The sequence below is a fragment of the Cyprinus carpio genome, chromosome B5 (genome assembly GCF_018340385.1).
Source record: "Cyprinus carpio isolate SPL01 chromosome B5, ASM1834038v1, whole genome shotgun sequence".
NCBI classification, from domain to species: domain Eukaryota; kingdom Metazoa; phylum Chordata; class Actinopteri; order Cypriniformes; family Cyprinidae; genus Cyprinus; species Cyprinus carpio.
Genome location: NC_056601.1, coordinates 22,286,703 through 22,308,663, shown reverse-complemented (window position 1 = coordinate 22,308,663; position 21,961 = coordinate 22,286,703). Strand labels below are relative to the sequence as shown.

Sequence of the window (21,961 nt, the reverse complement as noted above, 5' to 3'; positions counted from 1 at the left end):
TTCTGGTCCTACTGAAAGCTCAAAAAACCTTTTGCCAGTCAGAATATTTTTGTTTAACACACAACAATGTGGAGCAGGACTTCTCTTTGGGTGGAGCTGCTCAGACTTACTCGACATAAACCATTTTTTAAATACGTTTAATTTTTCAGTATGTATTACCCATAAACATTTTGCACACAACATGTGGAGTATGTCTAAAAGTATTAGATGAATTTCGCACTAGAGGAAGTATTACTTAGTTCCTAGAACTATTGGCGGAAGTACCCACTTTTGCCGTGTTAGCACCACAGGAACTAGGAACTTATTTAGTTCTAGGAACTCTGTTTGGGTGAACTAAATTAGCTCCTACTTCAGAGTAAGGTCTAAAACAGTTCTATACATTTACATTTAGTCATTTAGCAGATGCTTTTGTCCAAAGCGACTAACAAATTAAGACAATGGAAGCTTATTTAAAATCAACGAAAGACAAGTCTCAGTTAGCCTAATGCAATACACGTAGCAAGGTTTTTTATATATATGTATGTATGTATGTGTATATATGTATGTATATATATGTGTATGTGTGTGTATATATATATATATATATATATAATATGCATATATATATATATATATATATATATATAATATGCATATATGCAGAGTACTATGACATCTGGTAAATTTATGAAAATATTTGGTCAGGAAGAGGATGAGAAGGAAAGATTGAGCCAGGCTAAAGAGGCCAGTGAGGATGATGGGACAGAGCATACAGAAGCAGTGGAGGACTCTCTGCTCGGACTCTCCATAGAAGAGGTATTTTTACAGAAATTCTGTTTTTTTTTTTTTCTGGATTTATGATTTAATATAAATTATTATCAAAAATGGTTGCAATCAAAGGCATTAAACAATAAGAATTTAATCGTTGGAATGTTATTAAAATGTAATACTTCCTTTTTATTTTTTGGCAAACAAAGTGCAGCACAACAGAGGTTTATTGTTAAAAAAAAAATATATATATATATGCATGCACATAAGTGGTCCGCAGTTTTGCACCCATGACCAAAATAAAGAAGTGGGCTGTGTAAATAAGTTCAGACTGCTCATTTGCATTCCGACATGGTTGACAGCTGTTAAAGCCAAATTACCATTTTAGATCAACAAACTGTAATACTGTATAAGATTTCTATTCTAACTGAAAGCATAAATCTAGGCTATCCACCGTCATTTGAAAGCACAATGCAAAACTGTGACATTTCACATATCATTCACTGACACGCTTCAGTCAGCAGAGCTAAACCTGGCAGCGCACATACTTACTTGCCGGCAACCCGACTAAATAAAAGCTTGCTAATTTAAAGTTTAGAAAATGATGAAAATTAATTAAAAAAAAAAAAACCTCCATATTAGCATTTTAATTTGAAGTTTTATGAATTAATTGTATTTTTATTTATTAATCCCTTTATATTTTAAATGATAATATTATCACACTTTATAATTTTGTTTTATTATTATTTTTTAAAAGCTAAATACATAAAGTGCAATAATTTGATTACAATAATTGCAATAATTACTTTTATTTAGTCAACCATATTTTGCCAAATTTCACTACATTCCACGTTATACCATACATTTTTATCAATGGACAGAAATTATACCTGAGTGCTGTGCTGAAATATTGTTTGTGTAGTGTTAAAAATAACTTCATCATTTTGGGTTGTAAGTAGAATTTCAGTTAAACTTAAACTCTACAATGTTGACTGTAATGTTACTTTAAATGTTAAACATCTTGTTTTCTCTTTCTAATTTTGATCTCAGTCCCACCTCAGCCAGAGCATCCACAGCTCTTTACACTCTCTGGACGCAGACACCCCGGGCCGTCCGGACGGCTCTGACCCTTATAAGGATGGGCTTCGGAGAGTGCAGTCCACCGACAGCCTGGGTTCTTCAGGAGGGGCCCTACAGCCTCATGGGCTTGGCGGACACAACAACAAGGCCAAGTCAGCCAGCCAGCTGGACGAGTCAGACTTTGGTCCTCTAGTGGGGGCAGACTGTGGGGGCTTTGACAGCATGGACACCTCCTCCATATCATCCCTCCAGCCCAGGACACTTTCTCCTCACTAAGGACCAGGAGAAGGCCATTAAGGCCATGACCCCAGAGCAGGAGGAAACAGCATCACTCCTGTCCAGCATCTCTCATACTGCTGATACGGCTTACCTGCCTCCATCTGGCTACCGACTGGTCAGCGAGAGCGAGTGGAATCTGCTGCAGCAAGAGGTCAGATAGTAGATGCTTTTTTAGGGAGCGTTTTTGTTTATTCCAGTCACAATTTATTTTAAGATCCAGTTCTCGCTATTGCAACAAACCATTAACTACGACTATGCCTCAAAACTCATAATTTGCTGCTTGATAATGGTTAGTAAGGTAATTAAGTTTAGGTATTGGGTAGGATTAGGGATGTAGAATATGGTCACTAATAAACCCAATATGACCAATATGTTAATAATAGGCATGCTAATGAGCAACTAGTTAATAGTGAGAATTGGTCGCTATACTAAAGTGTTAACTTTATTTCTAAGTGTTAATGTCCACATACTGTTCATTGTTTCTCCTCTGTGCCCCGCCTTTCTGAAACGCGTTGTTTTTTTACAAAGCTCATCGTTCTGAAAAGCAAGGTGTGCTCTGATTGGCCAGCTATCCAGTGTGTTGTGATTGGCCGAATGCCTCAAGCGTGTGATGGAAATGTTACGCCCCTCACCATACTGTGATGCGTTGTCCCGGTCAGAACACAGGCGAGATAAGACAATAATAATAAAACCCATTACAAACAAGCCATTTGTTGTATCCAGTGGGGACATAATTAGGGCCCGAGCACCGATGGTGTGAGGACCCTCTTGTATCTGCTTTGTTTTTTTATTTTATTATTATTATTCTTCTTCTTCTCCTTCTTCTTCTTCTTCTTCTTCTTTCTTCTTCTTCTCCAAAATGAATCGCATTTTTGAGGGCCTAAACATGCTCGAAAAGTCCTGAAACTTTGCACACGCGTCAGACCTGGTGAAAATTTACGTCTGATATAGGTTTCAGAAGAGGGTGTGGCAAAATGGCTCGACAGCGCCACCTATCGTAAAAAAATCAACAGCCCTCGAGCTGTGTTTCACGTACATGCACAAAAATTGGCACACATATGTAAAGCATCAGTACCTACAAAAAAGACTCTTGGAGCAATATCCGAAACCCAACAGGAAGTCGGTTATTTTTCATTTTATGAGCAAATTTTGCATCATTTTTGTCATTTGCATGCCTTGTATTTTAACGAACTCCTCCTAGAGATTTATTCAGATCAACACCAAATTTGGTTATATGCCTAATCTAAAGGCCTTTGCGATGTTAAATTGCGAAGATCTTGAGTTTTCGTTGACGGGCGTGTCCGTGGCGGCCTGACGAATTTCGATGATTCGCCATGAAAAATGAAGTTGCTATAACTCAGACATACAATGTCCAATCTGCCACAAACTTCTCAAGTTTGATAAGACTCCTGACCTGAACAGATTGATATGCCTATATTCAGTTAAAGTCATAGCGCCACCTACTGGCAACAGGAAGTGACATATTTTACACTGTAACAAACTACCCCGAGAAATTTTATGACATAAATTTTTTTTTTTTCAGTCACTCTATTCTAAAGGCCTGTGCGATGTTAAATTGTGAAGATCTTGAGTTTTCGTTAAAGGGCGTGTCCATGGCGCCGTCACAAAGTTCGATGCCTCGCCATGGGAATAAAAGTTATTGTAACTTAGGCATAAAATGTCCGATCTTGCCCAAACTTCACATGTTCGATAAGAGTCCTGGCCTGAACAAATCTGAAGGCCAATATTCCATTGGTGTGTGGCAAAATGTCTCGATAGCGCCACCTATACATTTTCAACAGAGTACGCCTCGAGCTACGTTTTCACGTACATGTACAAAAATCGGTACACACATGTAACACACCAATACCTACAAAAAAGTCTCTTGGTACGAAATTCTAATCCCAACAGGAAGTCAGTTTATTTTGAATTTTCTCTGCAAAATTTGTGTCGTTTTTGCCATTTTCAGGGGTTGTACTTTAACGAACTCCTCCTAGAGATTTATTCAGATCAACACCAAACTTTGTCTGTGTAATATAAAGGCCTTTGCGATGTTAAATTGCGAAGATCTTGAGGTTTCGTTTAAGGGCGTGTCTGTGGCGGCCTTACAAATTTCGATGTTTCGCCATGGGAAGAGAAGTTGCTATAACTCAGACATACAATGTCCAATCAGCCTCAAACTTCACATGTTTTGAGAAGACTCCTGACCTGAATATATCTACATGCCAATATTCAGATATCGCTATAGCGCCACCTGCTGGCAACAGGAAGTTACATGTTTTACGCCGTAACAAACTACTCCTAGATATTTTATGACATTTTATAATTTTTTTTTGGTCAGTCTAATGTAAAGGCCTTTGCGATGTTAAATTGTGAACATCTTGAGTTTTCATTAAAGGGTTGTGGCCATGGCGCCGTGACAAAGTTTGATGTCTCGCCATGGGAATAGAATTTGTTGTAACTCAGGCATAAGATGTCCGATCTTCCCCAAACTTCACATGTTCGAAAAGAGTCTTGGCCTGAACACATCTGAAGGTCATTATTCCACTATAATCATAGCGCCACCTGCTGACAACAGAAAATGGCTTATTTTACACTAACTATGCAATGTCCAATCTACACCAAACTTCAAATATTTGGAAAGAGTCATGGCCTGAAGATATCTAAAGGCCAATATTCAGTTATAATCATAGCGCCACCTGTTGTCAATAAGACACCTCATGCCTTATACTAACTCAAACATTCCATGTTCAATCTGCACTAATTTTCATATGCTTGATAAAAAGTGCTGGACTGAAGAAATGTACCATTTGAAAGCACAATGCAAAAACTGTGACATTTCACATATCATTCACTGACACGCTTCAGTCAGCAGAGCTAAACCTGGCAGCGCACATACTTATTGCCGGCAACCCGACTAAATAAAAGCTTGCTAATTTAAAGTTTAGAAAATGATGAAAATTAATTTAAAAAAACCCTCCATATTAGCATTTTAATTTTAAGTTTTATGAATTAATTGTATTTTTATTTATTAATCCCTTTTTATTTTAAATAATCGTATTATCACACTTTATTATTTTGTTTTATTATTAGTTTTTAAAAGCTAAATACATAAAGTGCAATAATTTGATTACAATAATTGCAATAATTACTTTTAGTCAACCATATTTTGCCGAATTTCACTACATTCCACGTTATACCATACATTTTTATCAATGGACAGAAATTATACCTGGGTGCTTTGCTGAAATATTGTTTGTGTAGTGTTATAAAAATAACTTCATCATTTTGGGTTGTAAGTAGAATTTCAGTTAAACTTAAACTCTACAATGTTGACTGTAATGTTACTATAAATGTTAAGCATCTTGTTTTCTCTTTCTAATTTTGATCTCAGTCCCACCTCAGCCAGAGCATCCACAGCTCTTTACACTCTCTGGGGCAGGACACCCCGGGCCGTCCGGACGGCTCTGACCCTTATAGGATGGGCTTCGGAGAGTGCAGTCCACCGACAGCCTGGGTTCTTCAGGAGGGGCCCTACAGCCTCATGGGCTCGGCGGACACAACAACAAGGCCAAGTCAGCCAGCCAGCTGGACGAGTCAGACTTTGGTCCTCTAGTGGGGGCAGACTGTGGGGGCTTTGACAGCATGGACACCTCCTCCATATCATCCCTCCAGCCAGGACACTTTCTCCTCACTAAGACCAGGAGAAGGCCATTAAGGCCATGACCCCAGAGCAGGAGGAAACAGCATCACTCCTGTCCAGCATCTCTCATACTGCTGATACGGCTTACCTGCCTCCGTCTGGCTACCGACTGGTCAGCGAGAGCGAGTGGAATCTGCTGCAGCAAGAGGTCAGATAGTAGATGCTTTTTAGGGAGCGTTTTTGTTTATTCCAGTCACAATTTATTTTAAGATCCAGTTCTCGCTATTAACAAACCATTAACTACGACTATGCCTCAAAACTCATAATTTGCTGCTTGATAATGGTTAGTAAGGTAATTAAGTTTAGGTATTGGGTAGGATTAGGGATGTAGAATATGGTCACTAATAAACCAATATGACCAATATGTTAATAATAGGCATGCTAATGAGCAACTAGTTAATAGTGAGAATTGGTCGCTATACTAAAGTGTTAACTTTATTTCTAAGTGTTAATGTCCACATACTGTACATTAGTGTTTCTCCTCTATGTCCCGCCTTTCTGAAATGCGTCGTTTTTTTACAAAGCTCGTCGTTCTGAAAAGCAAGGTGTGCTCTGATTGGCCAGCTATCCAGTGCGTTGTGATTGGCCGAATGCCTCAAGCGTGTGATGGAAATGTTAAGCCCCTCACCATACTGTGAAGCGTGTCCCGGTCAGAACACAGGCGAGACAAGACAATAATAATAAAACCCATTACAAACAAGCCATTTGTTGTATCCAGTGGGGACATAATTAGGGCCCGAGCACCGATGGTGTGAGGACCCTCTTGTATCTGCTTTGTTTATTATTATTATTATTATTATTATTATTCTTCTTCTTCTTCTTCTTCTTCTTCTTCTTCTTCTTCTTCTTCTCCAAAATGAATCGCATTTTTGAGGGCCTAAACATGCTCGAAAAGTCCTGAAACTTTGCACACGCGTCAGACCTGGTGAAAATTTACGTCTGATATAGGTTTCAGAAGAGGGTGTGGCAAAATGGCTCGACAGCGCCACCTATCGTAAAAAAAATCAACAGCCCTCGAGCTGTGTTTCACGTACATGCACGAAAATTGGCACACATATGTAAAGCATCAGTACCTACAAAAAATACTCTTGGAGCAATATCCGAAACCCAACAGGAAGTCGGTTATTTTTAATTTTATGAGCAAATTTTGCATCATTTTTGTCATTTGCATGCCTTGTATTTTAACGAACTCCTCCTAGAGATTTATTCAGATCAACACCAAATTTGGTATGCCTAATCTAAAGGCCTTTGCGATGTTAAATTGCGAAGATCTTGAGTTTTCGTTGACGGGCGTGTCCGTGGCGGCCTGACGAATTTCGATGATTCGCCATGAAAAATGAAGTTGCTATAACTCAGACATACAATGTCCAATCTGCCACAAACTTCTCAAGTTTGATAAGACTCCTGACCTGAACAGATTGATATGCCTATATTCAGTTAAAGTCATAGCGCCACCTACTGGCAACAAGAAGTGACATATTTTACGCTGTAACAAACTACCCCGAGAAATTTTATGACATAAATTTTTTTTTTTCAGTCAGTCTAATCTAAAGGCCTGTGTGATGTTAAATTGTGAAGATCTTGAGTTTTCGTTAAAGGGCGTGTCCATGGCGCCGTCACAAAGTTCGATGTCTCGCCATGGGAATAAAAGTTATTGTAACTCAGGCATAAAATGTCCGATCTTGCCCAAACTTCACATGTTCGATAAGAGTCCTGGCCTGAACAAATCTGAAGGCCAATATTCCATTGGGTGTGGCAAAATGTCTCGATAGCGCCACCTATACATTTTCAACAGAGTACGCCTCGAGCTACGTTTCACGTACATGTACCAAAAATCGGTACACACATGTAACACACCAATACCTACAAAAAAGTCTCTTGGTACGAAATTCAAATCCCAACAGGAAGTCAGTTATTTTGAATTTTCTCTGCAAAATTTGTGTCGTTTTTGCCATTTTCAGGGGTTGTACTTTAACGAACTCCTCCTAGAGATTTATTCAGATCAACACCAAACTTTGTCTGTGTAATATAAAGGCCTTTGCGATGTTAAATTGCGAAGATCTTGAGGTTTCGTTTAAGGGCGTGTCTGTGGCGGGCCTTACAAATTTCGATGTTTCGCCATGAGAAAAGAAGTTGCTATAACTCAGACATATAATGTCCAATCTGCCCCAAACTTCACATGTTTGAGAAGACTCCTGACCTGAATATATCTACATGCCAATATTCAGATATCGCTATAGCGCCACCTGCTGGCAACAGGAAGTGACATGTTTTACGCCGTAACAAACTACTCCTAGATATTTTATGACATTTTATAATTTTTTTTGGTCAGTCTAATGTAAAGGCCTTTGCGATGTTAAATTGTGAACATCTTGAGGTTTCATTAAAGGGTGTGGCCATGGTGCCGTGACAAAGTTTGATGTCTCGCCATGGGAATAGAATTTGTTGTAACTCAGGAATAAGATGTCCGATCTTCCCCAAACTTCACATGTTCGAAAAGAGTCTTGGCCTGAACACATCTGAAGGTCATTATTCCACTATAATCATAGCGCCACCTGCTGACAACAGAAAATGGCTTATTTTACACTAACTATGCAATGTCCAATCTACACCAAACTTCAAATATTTGGAAAGAGTCATGGCCTGAAGATATCTAAAGGCCAATATTCAGTTATAATCATAGCGCCACCTGTTGTCAATAAGACACCTCATGCCTTATACTAACTCAAACATTCCATGTTCAATCTGCACTAAATTTCATATGCTTGATAAAAGTGCTGGACTGAAGAAATGTACATGCTGAAATCCAGTTATAATCATAGCGCCACCAGCTGGCAGCTGGAAGATTGGCACATATAAATGACTTTGACATATTTCTCTTATATTTACCACATTAAACACATATATCTCACCGTTCGCTGTTTTACAAAAGCCACCCGCTGGCGGTGAGCCCGGGTGCGAGGGCCCGTTCATCGCTGCTTGCAGCTTTAATTACGGATTATAATGACTTCTACTGTGTTTTTATGCATTGAGTTGCATTGCGCCATGTAAACAAAAACATGTCTGCATTTGTAATCGGAGAAACGACAAACAACAAGTGCTACTCTACACCAGCGGTTCTCAAGTCCAGTCCTCGCGCCCCCCTACACTGCTCAAAACTCACATTTGAATCATCAGTGGCAAATCCTTTACAAAATCCTTTTTGCGTGAACAAATGGGTGGCATTATGCAGATCTTCCCACACAGTGACGTAGACATGTGGGGGCATGTTAGAACGAGCCTTTTTAGGGGGGTGTGGTTGACTCTTAACTTTTATAAAGAATATCTCTTTGGGTTTGAGACTTTAGTCTTTGCAACTTTACAGATCTTCTTTATGCACCAAGATCTTGTAACACTCCAAAGAGAAAGGAAAACTTGAAATCGCATCAAATGACCCCTTTAACATCACAACTGACAAATGCATGGAATACTCGGAGTCAGATACGCAAAGGATTATATTTTGACGTCATAACCTGATTAATTAATGAAGTCATGTAAATGCAGCTTACTTGCGTTGTCAGGTTACTGATGTGCATGTACACGGGGAAAACTGGTTATTTTAATAATCTGATATTTGTTATCAGCTTACTGGTGTGCATGTAAACACGCTCATTGTGATGTTCAAGAAACCAGCTTGATATGATTTGATGCTTTGTGACATGCCGTTATCCTGCTGGAAGTAGCCATAACAAGATGGTTACATTGTGGTCATAAAGAGATGGACATGGTCTGCAACAATACTCAGGCAGGCTGTGGCATTTAAACAATGCTTAATTGGTATTATATTAAATTGGTACAGTGTGCCAAGAAAATATCCCTCACACCATTTCACCACCATCAGTCTGAGTCGGTGATACAAGGCAGGATGGATCCATGCTTTCATGTGGTTTATGTCAAATTTTGAACCCGTCATCCGAATGTTGCAGTAATCTTCACTATCACTGAACCAAGGTAACAAGGGAAATATAGATGTGGCCCCTTTAAGAATGAACGCTCCCTCTGCAGTGCGGCTAGTGATTTGTGCATTGGAAAGCGATCCATTCATGGTTAATGTAGAAATTAATGCCCACAGAATATATTCAAAGCATTGGAGATTTCGGGCAAATAAGGTAATCCCCAAATCACTTAAAGGGATACTCCACCGCAAAATGAAAATTTTGTCATTAATTACTTACCCCCATGTCATTCCAAAACCGTAAAAGCTCCGTTTGTCTTCGGAACACAATTTAAGGTAATTTGGATGAAAACCTGGAGGCTTGAGACTGTCCCATAGACTGCCAAATAAGTAACAGTGTCAAGGTCCATAAAAGGTATGAAAGTCGTCGTCAGAATACTCCGTCTGCCATCAGACGTGCAATCTGGTATATATGAAGCAACGGGAACACTTTTTGTAAGCGAAGAAAACAAAAATAACGACTTTATTCAATAATTCCTTTGTCAGCAGTCTCCTCTGTGTCTCTCCATATCACCGTATGCTGTGTATGCTCTTCTGTATCATCCGCGCCACAAGGATGCGGATCCTTGTGGTGATTTAAGATAACAGAGAACAGAGCTTTTACGGGTTTGGAAGGACATGGGGGTAAGTGATTAATGACAAAATTTTCATTTTGGGGTGGAGTATCCCTTTAACTGTTCTAAAATCTACAACGCTTGGTGTTGTATTCTCACATACATGAACTAGGAAAACTGCTTGCTGCTGCTGCTAATGCTACTGCTGTTATATGAACAAGACGTGCTCAGTAATTACTCCTCGTGCGAATAACCTGCGCATAGTTTTACAACTTTTATGTTTTCTAGTTTGAAAATGTACATCTGACGAACGCAATAATGCACTGAAATCAGGGTGAAGACCGCTTACTTATCTAGCTTTTGAGTTTCAGAGAAAAAACGCGCTGCAGGAATCTCAAGTGAACACTAGCCAGCCATATAAATGCAAGGCAGTAAGCTCATTGGCTGCATATGCAGCATGAACCAATCAGCTTGTGCCAAGTCGTTTAACTCTCTGAATATCATCAGCTACGTTAAAAACCAGTCAGCCTGTGCCATCTAGAGTTTCATGACTGAACTATATATATTTGGAATGCCATATTATCATTTTGCTTGCAATATTTTTTAACTACATGGTATTTATACTGTGTGCAGTATGGCTTTTTTAATGTATGATCTACCACATATGCTTTTATATAGCCATTAGAAGCCTACAGTACAACCATTGTCCAATTCCATGAACAAATGACTCTTCTGAGCCTATCTTTTTAGGGAATCAGAAACACAATGCAACCAGTATGTTGGTAATTCAGTTACCAAACAAATGAATCTTTCGAGCTGGTTCTTTTTAGTAAATCAGAAACTTACAGTGAAACCATAGCCAGTTCTTTTCAAATCAGTGTAATGAATCCCTCACTGAATCACTAAATCAGTCAGAGGTTACTGATTCAACATCTGACTCACTGAACTATAAGTTGCCATCATTTCCACTAATGTCCATTTCAAAATAAAGTTTTGTAAAACTTAAATCTGTATCATTACTGAGTGATCTCCTCAGTAAAAAACAGATTTCTGTAGGACATACAGAAGTGTATCCCACAATGCAACGCACTTAAATATGCTTTCATAATACTACTTGTGTTTGTTTTTGGTGTGGTTTCACCCCAGTTGAAGAACGCTGGAAGGAAGTTGGGGCGGCGATGTGATATGTGCTCTAATTATGAAAAACAGCTACAGGTCATTCAGGGACAAGAGGCCGAGACACGAGATCAGGTTTGTTTTTTATGCGACTAATAACATGTACAAGGCCCATAATGAACTGATTCAAAAGGACAGACTGTTTTAATTGTTTAATTTAATTGTTACACCGTGAACTTCCTTTGCCTTTAGGTTAAAAAGCTTCAGGCCATGTTGCGGCAGGCGAACGATCAGCTGGAGCGGACGATGAATGAGAGGCAGGAGTTAGAGGACTCTGTCAAACAGGCCTGTGAGGAAACTACTGCCAAGGTAAAGCTCATCTCTCTGATGGATTGGGTGAAAAACAAATCTGTTGACAGGTTAAACCTGGATGGGTTCACATGCTAATTGTAACATCCTATATACTGAGGAAACTACAGTAATGTTACATCTTTTTAATATTTCCTCATATCAGCAAGATAACAGTTACGTATTAACCCCTAAGGAAGCATACTAACCAAAATGGAATCTCATAAGCCACAAAACTTAGATTTTTGGATCACACTTTATATTATGGTCCAGTTTTCGCTATAAACAAACCAATAACTACAATTTTTGCCCCAAACTCCTAATTTGCTGCTTATTAATAGTTAGTAAGGTAGTTGTTAAGTTTAGGTATTGGGTAGGGGATGTAGAATATGCTATCTAGGTCTTCTATCTTGATTATCCGAGTGATGCACTGCCAAGGTGGCGGCAGTCGACTCCGCCCACATTAACAAGAAGAAATGTCTTATGAGCAACAATTTAGCATATTAGAATTATACGTGTATGTACGATCATGTGAGACCAAAGATTGGAGTAATGGCTGCTGAAAGTCAGCTTTGCCATCACAGGAATAAATGTATAACTTAAAACAACTGTTTTCTATTTTAATATATTTTAAGTTGTAATGAGATTTCATGATATTATTGTTTTTACTGTCTTTGATCAAATAAATGCAGCCTTGGTGAGCATAAACATTAAAAAAAATCTTACCGAACGCAAACTTTTGAGCAGTAGTGTACCTAACAAGGCAGCTGTTTAGAAGAGCAAGTATTTGTTGACTAAAAATGATGTGTGGTTAGGCAGCTCACCAGGCATTAGAATACAGCCACAGTGTCTTCACAGTATTTTCCACAAATGTGAAGAATGTATGGACTGCTCTGAATGTTACTGTTCTTCCAAGTCAAATGAGTCATTTTCATTTGTCTGGTGCACAGATCTCTGAGTTGAAGCAGAAAGTTGAGGAGTCTGAATCTCTCATAAGTGCTCTCCAACAGGCCTTCAGCCAGGCCAAGAGGAACACCCAGGAACAGATGGTATGACCAAATACACACACTCCTAAACAACAACATTCACTTGCTTTGCCTGATGACTTTCATTGAAAGCACGTTTTGATTTTTTCCATTGAAAAAATATTTAATGAAGAATGTCTTGGTTTAGATATTGTCCTATTTTGAATTTCTCTTTCACGACTATGTGATTTGTACTAATGCATAAAAGCAGCTTTTGGCATTCAGTATTCATGCACTTTCTTGAGGCACATCTGTTTCAAATCTGAAGTTGCACTATTAGGATGATAAACTTGATTCTGTTGTGACATGATCTCCTAAATAAATCACCCTTGAAAGGTTTCTGTCAGTTAGTTATTAACTGAGGAATGCACGGTGAATCTCTCATTGTCACTGATATTTTTATTGGCCGATTTCTTTAAAAACCCTCTTTTATAATGGACTGTTTTCCACTTTACTTGGATATCTGCTTTAGAAAACCATTTGTGGCATCCAGTGGGTTTAGGCTAAGTGGTGTGTGTGTGTGTGTGTGTTCAGGCTGTGCTGCTACAGTCCAGAGAGCAGGTGACTGAAGAGCTGAACAGACTGCAGAGAGATAATGAGAGTCTTCAGGGTAAACACAGACTTCACATGACACTGCAGCAGCAAGAGGACTTTCACATGCCCACCACTGTACAGGTACTACAACATATGCGAGTTGCACCTGTAAATGTACCTTCTATTCAGTTCCACTGCGCTTCATCAATCAGCTTTAACATTTGAACACACCCTGTTTGATTGGTCCCCCATCTTTGGCAGCATAGTAAGAAGATATGTCAAATATTACAGTAATTCTGCAGACGAGGTAAAGGACTGTTGTTAGGCATGACACAAAGTGAAAAGAGAAATGAGTTATTATATCTTGATATTATATCTTGATGCACTATTTATATCTTGTATTATTGATGCACTTTGAGGAAGGTGTTATTGGCTGAAATGCATCAAGTGTGCAGCAATTTTTTATTTTTTTATTTTGTCAGCAGGATGAGCAAATGTTTTTTTGGAAAATAAAAATTATACCAAGAGCCAATGTTCAATACAATCATAAAAACTGATCGGGAATATTATTTGACTCTAAGAAAATTATTTAATAAAAAGGGAAACTGATAAAATCATAGAAAACTTGGAAAATATTAGAAATTGAAATAATAAATAGGAAAATTGATGATGAAATCTTAAATCATATATATAGTTTTTTTTAATCAATAAAATCTTCAAAAATTATGGGAAAACATTAGGGAAATAATATTTCTGATTGATAAATGTAAATAGAAAATGATGGGCAAAATAAAAAAAAAACATCTTAGAACATTATGAAGAAAAATTAAATTAGTAATAACATCTTGAATGATTAAAAATCAGGAAAATTAAAAAAAAAATCTTAATATCTCTAAAAATGGCTAAATAAAATCTTAGAACATTATGTAAAATTTGTTTTCCTATTAGTTGAAACTCTTTACATTACTCAAATATACTTATCCCATGATCACCTAAAAGTTGGCGGAAATTTACGGTTGTAAAAAGTTATATATATATTATATTAAAGTTTTATATATATATATATATATATATATATATATATACACAGATGTGTATATATTGGATACTGAGCTCATCCAATCAGATTATACAGTCTGAACTATTTATTTTTTAACATCATTTTGCCACCTAGGAACTTCAGAAGCTGGTGCTGCAGTACAGGGAGGACATTGTTTCTGCGCACACAGCGGCAGAGCATTTGGAGGAGAAGCTGAAGGCTGAAATTCTGTTCTTGAAGGAGCAGATTCAGGCAGAGCAGTGTCTCAAAGAGAACCTGGAGGACACTCTACAGCTGGAGATAGAGGGCTGTAAAGAAGAGATTGGTGAGTGGATTGCAGATGTCTGTTGGTTCTGATAATCAAAGAAAGCTAACAGTTGGACTCCATGATGCTTTATACCAGGGTTCCTCAAATCTGGAGGACCACTGCCCTGAGTTTAACTCCAACCCTGATCAAACTCACTTACCTGTGATTTTCTAGGGATCCTGAAGACCTTGGTGAGCTTGCTCATCTGTGTTTAATTAGGGTTGCCATTGGCCCTCCAGATTAAGATTTGAAGAACAGCAGTATGAGCTACAGAATTCATTGAATAATATTTGAAACATATCTATTGTATACTATATATATATTATATACTATATATATATGTATGTATGTATGTATATATATGTATATGTGTATATATATATTCTTATAGTTTTAAGCTACTGATTCACAGCCTTTTTCGTTCAGTATATTTATGTAATTCAATTGTATGATCCTAAATGTTTTTAAAGTAGGATTTTATCAAGTTCTCATTAAAAAAAAGAAAGAGGAGGAAAAATTAAATCATGATTCATTTTGTCAGCTTGTTTGTAAAGCATTTAATTCACTAGATGATAAAAAGATTCATGGTTATGTTATAATAAAGAACTGTTTTCCAGTTGAATTTCATGCTAAAATAAGTACATTATGAAATGTCTCCGTGATATAAGATGATTTATATCCCCCGCCTACCCTTACTTTGGCTTGAATGATCAAAAGCTTCTCTCAGCGGCACTGAATGTTTACACTGGTTTACACTGAGGCTTTGAAATGTGAATCTTTAGTGGTTTGGAATAATGTAACTAAATCCAACTTCTGATCCAAATCCAAAACTGATTAAACACATAAAAGAGCTTATGAAGCTCCTTCAATCAGAGGAGTGCACACATTTATCTGCTTGCATTTCAATACTGTCTTTTTCTCCTCCACTTCTCTCTGCATTGGTGACTTGTGTTCAGACATCCTGGAAGGTATGAATCCCTGCCTGACTGTTTGTTTGTCTAGGTCGTGTCTGTCTGTAGTGGCACCACCGATGCCATCCTAACACACCCTAAACCCATTAGCACTGTGTGTACAGAACCTGCTCTGTCATATCCACATCACGGCGTACTACTTCATTTAGCTGTGTACTACACTAATACTAACATATCTTCACATGATGTTGGGTTCAGCTTGGAGAAATTCAACTCGGGATGTGGTCATGCTCCTACAAGTGTGCATGACATAATAGAAGTGTCACCCCACACTCTTTTGTGTGCATTTGAAATGTTGTCAGAATACTTGTGGAAATTACTTTGTAACTGTTGTCAAGCTTAAAGCAGTTCAATTATGGCCAAATTAGTCTTTTGTAGGCAAGTATATTTAAAGTGAAAGTTAAAAAAAAAAAAAAAGCATTTGGTGTTAAGATTTGTTTTTGCTTTTGAAAAATGCTCACCAAGACTGCATTTATTTGATCAAAAATACAGTAAAATAAAATATAGTACAATTTGAACATTAACATTATAAATATGTCACTTCTGATCAGTTCAATGCATCCTTGATAAAAGTATTAATTTATTTTATTATTGTATTAATTTTTATTTAAAAAATATTACTGACCCCAAACTGAACAGCAGTATTTTTTTTTTTAATCAGTTACTGTGATGCATTTCCAAGTGAAACAGGTTTTCTAAAAAAACTTATGGTGGGACAAAAATTGTTTTTTATTTGTTTTCACCATTTCATAACTTATTTTTAGCAGTACCTATCTTGTTGACTAAAAATGATGCGTGGTTAGGCGTGATGTGTGGTTCACATTGCACATAACAATATTTAAGTGATAATACTTAAATATTATTAATAATAATTTACTCTAAATACTACTAGAAAAGCCCTAATTTTTCGAGTAATTAAGTCAAAGTCAAAGACATGGTGATAATAGATAGTATTTAACTAATTATTACCTGCTTGCAATTTAGATTTTTTTAAGCTACACTGTAGGACTTTGTTACTCGTTAAAGTCATTAAAAATGCTACACTATTTTAAAACAGTACATCATATGTTTACTCTACTGGATAATGAAATATCAGCTCCATATCTTTCAGTTAGTTAGTTAGTTAGTTAGTCCCCAGCACTGCTCAGAGGCAACCTTAATTCTGCTTGTAAGGGTTCTTTAGGTGACACAGTGCCGATACAATAGTCCAAGCTTGAGGAGAACCTTCATAAACCTTCATAAAACACACCCACAACTATTTACTTGTAATGTTCCAGTCATGTTGAATTCATTGTCAGGTCACAGTTTTCAGTTTTCATTCTGGCTCAGTCAGCAGCACTAACACGCAGATGTTTGAGCGAATGATTCCTCTTTTTACAGAGCAGAAGGCCTGCCTTGTTCTTGTGCTCTTGTCATAGGAGAACTAGCCATGCACTGACTAATGCAAAGCATGTGACCTTGCTTTTTTTTGTCTTCCAACATACAGCATCTTTTTCCAGCTTGAAAACGGAACTGGAAAGAGTGAAGAGCGAGAAGGAACAGGTAGGGTAGAAGTTCAAGGCAGTTTTATTACCTTTTGGCTCGAATGTCATAAAATGGGTCAAGAATTTTATTAGTAGTACTAGTAGTAGTAGTATTAGGAGTCTTTTTCCTACAGTATTTTAAGTCATTATTATCATCAGTGTTTTGTTGTTGTCTGTACTTGTTGACCAATCTGGTGGTTTTTACAACAGCTGGAGAGCAGCTTGGCAGAGAAGAGCCAGATGCTGGAGAGTGTCCAGGGCCTGAAGAACAGTCTGGAGAAACAGTTAAAAGATGCCCTCGGCAGCAAGGTCTGAGCCCCCATGTGATCACTGCGCTCTGCTTTCACACTAGACTTCTGCTTGCTGATCTTTGAGTTATGTTTCTCATAAAAACTCATTGCGAAGTTCATAGTCTACTCCGTGCTTCCTGTGCATGTGATGGATCATTTGATAAGATAAGCAGAATTCTACAATACAAACAGCAGTATTGGATTTACATCAAACAAAAGATTGCATGCTTGATTTATTTAAAGTGCCCCTATTATGGATTTTTGAAAATGATCTTTCATGCAGTGTGTAGCACAGCTCTAAGTGACTGAAAACATCCTGCAGAGTTTTAAATCTGAAAGTGCACTGTGTATAAAGTTATTGTCTCTCAAAAGAAAGAGTCAACTCTGAATCATTGAAACGAGTCGTTTTTAAAACGAATCCCAAGTCATTTCATGTTGATGTCAACATGAAACATGAACATATTGCCCACTCACTTGTTGGTCTTTTCCATAGACTGTATAAAAACAGGTCTTTTCTCATTGGTTTGAATGAAAATGCAAATTCATTCTTTGCCTCTAGGTGCTGCTTTTAGAGCAGTAAAATAGCCGTTTCCACGGTAACGCTGTACACAAAGCAGCACTGCTGTTAAGGCTAGAAGGGATAATTAATCGGACCAATCACCGCAGATTAGCATCGTGCAAAGAAGGGGTTTGGAAAAATGAATCGTTGTGTGAATCGTTTGGGAGTCATTGAGCAAAGAAGTTAAAAAAATAATGCATATTGTAAGACAATGAAAGTGTATTTTAATTTTGCATGAATGTCAACCTGTTGTTGGGGACTCCCAAAACCAAAATATGAACCTTTCATTACCCCATAATAGGGCACTTTAATATATACTTGTATTTTAACGTAAACTGAAACCCTAATTAAAAAAAAAAAATGTGTGTGTGTGTTGTAGAGTGCTTTGGAGACTCAGGTGTTTGAAGAGAAAGACAAGGCGCAGAGACTTCAGACAGAGCTGGATGTCAGCGAGCAGGTCCAGAGAGATTTCGTCAAGCTGTCCCAGACCCTTCAGGTAAACACATTTCACTTGTAGAACATCAAGGACTGCTTGAGGCACAACACAGCATGCCAAGACTGTTCACGCAGATGATAGTAGCGCAAAAAGTCACATGACCTTTTTTTTTTTTTTTTTGATGCAAATCTAGGAAATTCTTCAGTAAATGTTCCTTGATAGTTTGTGCTCTCATACATCTCAAGTGAGTGTATGTTTTAATGACTAGGACTGTCCATGTAATATGATTTCAAACATGAATTAATGAATTAAATATATATAATTTCATACTTTTATTCAGCAAGGATGCATTTACTTAATCAAAACTGACTGTTAAGACAATATTATAAACTTTTGTAGATGTTTCCACAAAGATATTAAGCAGCACAACTATTTTCAAAATCAACACGAAATGTTTCTTGAGCACCAAAACATCATATTAGAATGATTTCTGAAGGATCATGTGACGCTGAAGACTGGATAATATATAATAATGATGCTGAAAATTCAGCTTTACATTACAGAAATAAATCATATTTTCAAATATATTAAAATATATTGTTTTAAATTGTAGTAATATTTTGCAATAATTCTGTTTTACTTTTTTTTTTTTTTCATTTAAATGTAGCATTTTAAACAAGAATAAAATGTTTTTTTTTTTTTTTTTTTTAAAGACACTCCTAGCCCTCCTTATAAAAAACAAAAACAGGATGGACTCGTGATTGTTTTTGGGATCATTATAGTTTACACACACACACACGTGTCCAGCTGGAGATACAGTGTTCTTGTTCTCCCTACAGGTGCAATTGGAGCGCATCCGGCAAGCAGACTCATTAGAGCGGATCCGTGCCATCCTCAACGACACCAACCTTACAGACATCAGCCAGCTTCCTGAGACATGATGTCCCTTCCTCCTTATAACTCCGTTGTGCACATGAACACACACACTCCACCTGTGTACCCCAGATCTTGGGCCTGACTCCATAAACCGAATTTAGTGAGGAAGACTCGAGTGAACACTACTGATTCCTACTACTGCTATCCAGCTCGGACATGCGTGTTCTCAAGAGCACGAAAAGACTCCCGTCTCAAATTGAGTGAAGGGTTTGTCCCTTCTAATGCAGTCTCCAAAAGCAGATCCCAGGAAGAGATCTGGCAATCTTTCAACGAACGCTGCTTTTATTCCTCATTCAGTTCAGGAAATGAGAAAATGGGTCCGTGAGGATCAGCTAACATGACTGTCCCATTCCTAAAGTTCCCTTCTCTTCCTTCCTCGTCTTTCCATCTGCTAAGCTAGCAGCGGTGACCTATGAAGGAAACAGACACTTCTGAAGTGTTTTGTACATACTTGTATACAGATTATTTGTGTATAATGCGTTAGTTAAGTTAATACACAAGACTGTGATTCCTTTTTTGACCCGCCTCCTACGTTTTCACAAGCGACACTGTTTCTCCTCGTCCGCCAATCATTTCACTGGGATGTAATTACTAGCTGCGTCATATCGCTTTTCATCAACATCCGACTTCTTAGACCCTGCAAGTTCTCCACAGTCTGTTTTTTCTGTTTTTTTTTTTCACTTCCTGGCAATTTTAACAAAATTGGTGACCTTTGCTTGAAGTTACTTCTACTTTTGTTAGAACCAACTGATGTTTCTGCATATTTTTCTGTGTGCAAGTGTTTTTTGTTTTTTCTTTCAGAAGGATGTTGCAAACACATCTGATGATTTTTGCAGTTAACGTCTGGTTTGATATTCGTTTGATTTGTGTGGAGTATACAGCAACAGCACTTACACTAACCGCTTTAGTGTTTTATCCATCATTCTGCTGTTTGTATATTAATGAAAGCACACTTATGTTTATGATTTGCAGTCATTGGGATGTTCTGTGGGACTAAGGGGCATCTTGTGTACCTTGTTAAAGGGTATAATAATCTGTCTGTCTGTCTGTGGCGTAAACAGAATAGTGTGTAGGATTCACAAAACCAAAGCTGATCAATGATGACCTTAATGATGACATCGTTCGTTTAAATCATATTGAGAAGATGAAAACATGGAAAGGGCTAAAGGTTTTAAATAATTTTCTGGCTCATTTTTACTTTAAAATAATGGATGCCAGGCGATGTAACTCAGCTACAGGAAACAAGTGTGTGTGATTTTTATATTCAGTTGTCTAAATGCAAAAAATCTGTTTTTTTTTTTTTACAAGACCAAGACCAGAAGTGGCATGTGATTTTATGGCATGGTCTTTTTAAAATAAAATTAAAAATATGTTTTAGTTCAGGCTGTAGAGTTAAGTCTTGATAAAAAAAAAAAACGCGTGTGGCTTTAGAATGAAAATTGGCTGAAATTCTGAAACACAAAAACAAACAAAAGGATAGTTTAAACCCTCTTCTTGCATGTTGAAATTCAAGTCTGCTAATTTTATAATTGTAAGAAAGTTGTCAATGGAAATTCGAATTCAGACAGAATATTCATGTATTAAAATGTGTGGCTTTTTACATCGATAAATACAATGAATTAAGTTTCCTGAGCAACTACATCTGATGAGTACACACTTTAACAACGCTACTATAGCATGACCTCTGCTGCTGTTGCGATCTGACGATGATGAGGATGAAGATGAAGCTCTCCTGTGTGAATATGTGCATCATATTAAGACCGTGTGTTTTGTGGATTTTATTATCTCTAAGTTGCACTTCAGCGCGCACACGTCCCGTGCCGTCTTCACATTGCAGACACACTTACGTAAGCTTCATGTAATTGCTACTTCAATGGCCTCTTGTTTCACTACAGAGCAACAGAAGCGATTCACTTCAGTGTAGTCTTGACGTCGGAATATTTTAGGAACTACATTTTTCATTAGCAGGCACTGTTTGAACTCTAATAACTGATGAGGGGGAAAGAGACTACCGTTTTTAATGAAAATTGTTTTAAAAAGACTTAATTTATAATTCATGACAGTCATTTCTACTGGCTTTGTGAAGAGTGATTGTTGAGATACTTTCACGATAACAGTTATATTTCTGTTCTTTGCATGCTGTGTTGCAAATGCAGAAGCCCTCGTAGATTTATATACTGTACTGTGTACATATCCCTGTATATATCTATATAATAAAACAAATTGAAACGCAAGTTTGATGTGGATTTGAAATCAGTAGTCGTTCCACTCACCTTTTTCGCTTTCGTTCCCTTGATCACACAAATGTTTAAGACCTGTGATTATATATTGTTTTTAATGCATTTTACATTTCAATAACATCGTGTCATTTCTGTGACATTAGAAATATGAATCATGCTTGGGTTATAGATCAAAATTCGGAGAAAAGCGTTGAAATAAAAGAGTCAAAATTAGGAAATAAAACGTCTGTTGACATATAATCCAAATAAGGCCTAATACCGTCTTAATTATGGGAAAAGG

At 37.4% G+C, this 21,961-nt stretch overlaps 1 protein-coding gene across 1 annotated transcript in view; it reads left to right on the top strand.

Annotated features, from left to right (window-relative positions):
• LOC109096428 (rab GTPase-binding effector protein 1-like) overlaps positions 1-21,672 on the top strand; it is a 37,295-nt gene extending 15,623 nt beyond the window's left edge. The window contains 13 exon segments of the mRNA XM_042724930.1: positions 685-795; positions 1,798-2,075; positions 2,077-2,257; positions 11,504-11,608; positions 11,726-11,842; positions 12,772-12,870; positions 13,381-13,521; positions 14,555-14,744; positions 15,683-15,694; positions 17,184-17,239; positions 17,431-17,529; positions 18,449-18,565; positions 19,345-21,672. Coding sequence (XP_042580864.1) covers positions 685-795; positions 1,798-2,075; positions 2,077-2,257; positions 11,504-11,608; positions 11,726-11,842; positions 12,772-12,870; positions 13,381-13,521; positions 14,555-14,744; positions 15,683-15,694; positions 17,184-17,239; positions 17,431-17,529; positions 18,449-18,565; positions 19,345-19,446 — 1,608 coding nt within the window. The 3' untranslated portion in view covers positions 19,447-21,672.
• Positions 21,673-21,961: the final 289 nt, after the last annotated feature.